Below are 1,800 nucleotides of genomic sequence, written 5' to 3' on the forward strand. Positions count from 1 at the left end.
TCAAAATAAAACGTATAACATACTGACTTAACAATTGTAACAAAACAGTGTGTGTGTAACCAGTGTAGTCCAGGGGACCTGTGGTATCCTGTTGTGGGCTCCAGTGAGGTAAGTTACAAACAGGTCAACGGTCAGAACCCAGCACAAGATGGTAACAAACATCACCCAGCCGAGAGCAGACAGATGAAAATATCTGTGCCCCCAGGATCCACACCAACATACCACACACCTAGAGGAGAGGACAAGACACAATACGAGACCAGAATCGACAAGAGGAGACAAGAAGAGAGAGAGAACCTACTTCTTGATGTGCAACTTTGGCCATAGAAAATTCAAATAAATCAAACTAAAAACGGAAACAAAAAGTAGTATTTCATGTAGCTTCTGTTAATAAAAGCTTACTAAGCCATTTATTTGTTTTTTTATGAGACATTTCCAAATTCCAAACACTGATCATGCACCTCCACTCACTCAAAGTGTTGTGGTGAGTGACTAAATTTCGTTCCTCTCGTTCCTCAACACTATTTCAAACCGGCCCTTCCTGTTTTATAACAAAAGTCTGCTGGATGTTTCAATATCACAGAAGGTGTGAAACATGACTTTAAGCCGGGTTTGTTTCTTTTAAGATAAAACGAAGGAAATCAATTTAACATCACAATCTGCCGAGTTACTGACCTGTTTCAGTACACCTGTCACGTTAATTTAACCCAAAAGCCGCAATTTGCAGTTACGTAAATGCAAGTTTACTTATCTTATCTTGACTACATGCTAATACATAGTATGATCCCACAATCTGTCGATATGTTATATAATTCCCAAACCAAACAGCTTTTGAGTCTGTCTGCAGTCAGATTTAAAGTTGTTGCATTTGCTTGCAATCAGATTACTCCAACTGTGACCTGTGCGGCCTCTTCATGGCAGCCAGCCAGACTGTATTTACAGAAAGGCTGACCTGACTTTCTTTGTCGGCTGATTTGGAAAGGAAGAGACACAATGAGGGAGAGGAAGGAGGATTTGCTCGTTGTGTTGTTTTTTTACTGTTTCTTCTTTTACTCTATTAAATACAGTTTAGGGAATACCTGAGAAACACAAAACCTTCGTTCATGTGCACTAATGTAGACTAGACACAATCCAAACGCAGATCAAGGTGTGTGTGTGTGTGTGTGTGTGTGTGTGTGTGTGTGTGTGTGTGTGTTTCTGCATCATCTGAGCTTGTTCACATAACTATCATAACAGGAACATACTTTTATCCTATTTTAATCTCTCTCATAAGCATCATAACCAGTAGCTGCAGTTGTTCCCATCGTAACTTATTGTCATTTGATCTGTAATGGTGATATTTCATGACTGCTGAGCATTATTTAATAACACTGAACATCTTATAAAATGCATATTCATACTTACTATCTCAGCCAGGAGGAGAAGTCCTTTGGTAGTTGTGGTAAAGTGCTGCTCGAAGGCCAAGGTGGAGGTTGAGATGTTGCATTCTGGTGCTGAGGGACTCCTAGGGGCCGACGCCACCGCTGCTCTCTCCATGTTACACTGACACAGACGGTCTGCGTGCTCTCAGTCGGGTTGTCGCTGTTGCAGAGGAAGTTGTCTTCCTGTCCCGGAATCAAACAAGGACAACCCTCTATTTAATTATAAATACTGTATTTCAGCTCACATACCAACTACAATTGCATCAGACATGTGTGTTGTGCGCTGTCTTATTCACCTTAGTTTAAAAATCACTGACTGAATACCTTGAGTTAATACATTTATGCTGCAGAGACAATTTGTTAGTAAAAAAGATAAAAG

At 40.3% G+C, this 1,800-nt stretch overlaps 1 protein-coding gene across 1 annotated transcript in view; it reads right to left on the minus strand.

Annotated features, from left to right (window-relative positions):
* Positions 1 to 1,536, minus strand: part of LOC116397862 (CKLF-like MARVEL transmembrane domain-containing protein 8) — a 50,452-nt gene extending 48,916 nt beyond the window's left edge. The window contains 3 exon segments of the mRNA XM_031873735.1: positions 61 to 202; positions 204 to 229; positions 1,405 to 1,536. Of these exon segments, the coding sequence (XP_031729595.1) occupies positions 61 to 202; positions 204 to 229; positions 1,405 to 1,536 (300 nt within the window).
* Between the last annotated feature and the right edge of the window lie 264 nt (positions 1,537 to 1,800).

Source organism: Anarrhichthys ocellatus, unplaced genomic scaffold (assembly GCF_004355925.1).
Source record: "Anarrhichthys ocellatus isolate YVR2014 unplaced genomic scaffold, GSC_Weel_1.0 scaffold74, whole genome shotgun sequence".
Taxonomy (NCBI): domain Eukaryota; kingdom Metazoa; phylum Chordata; class Actinopteri; order Perciformes; family Anarhichadidae; genus Anarrhichthys; species Anarrhichthys ocellatus.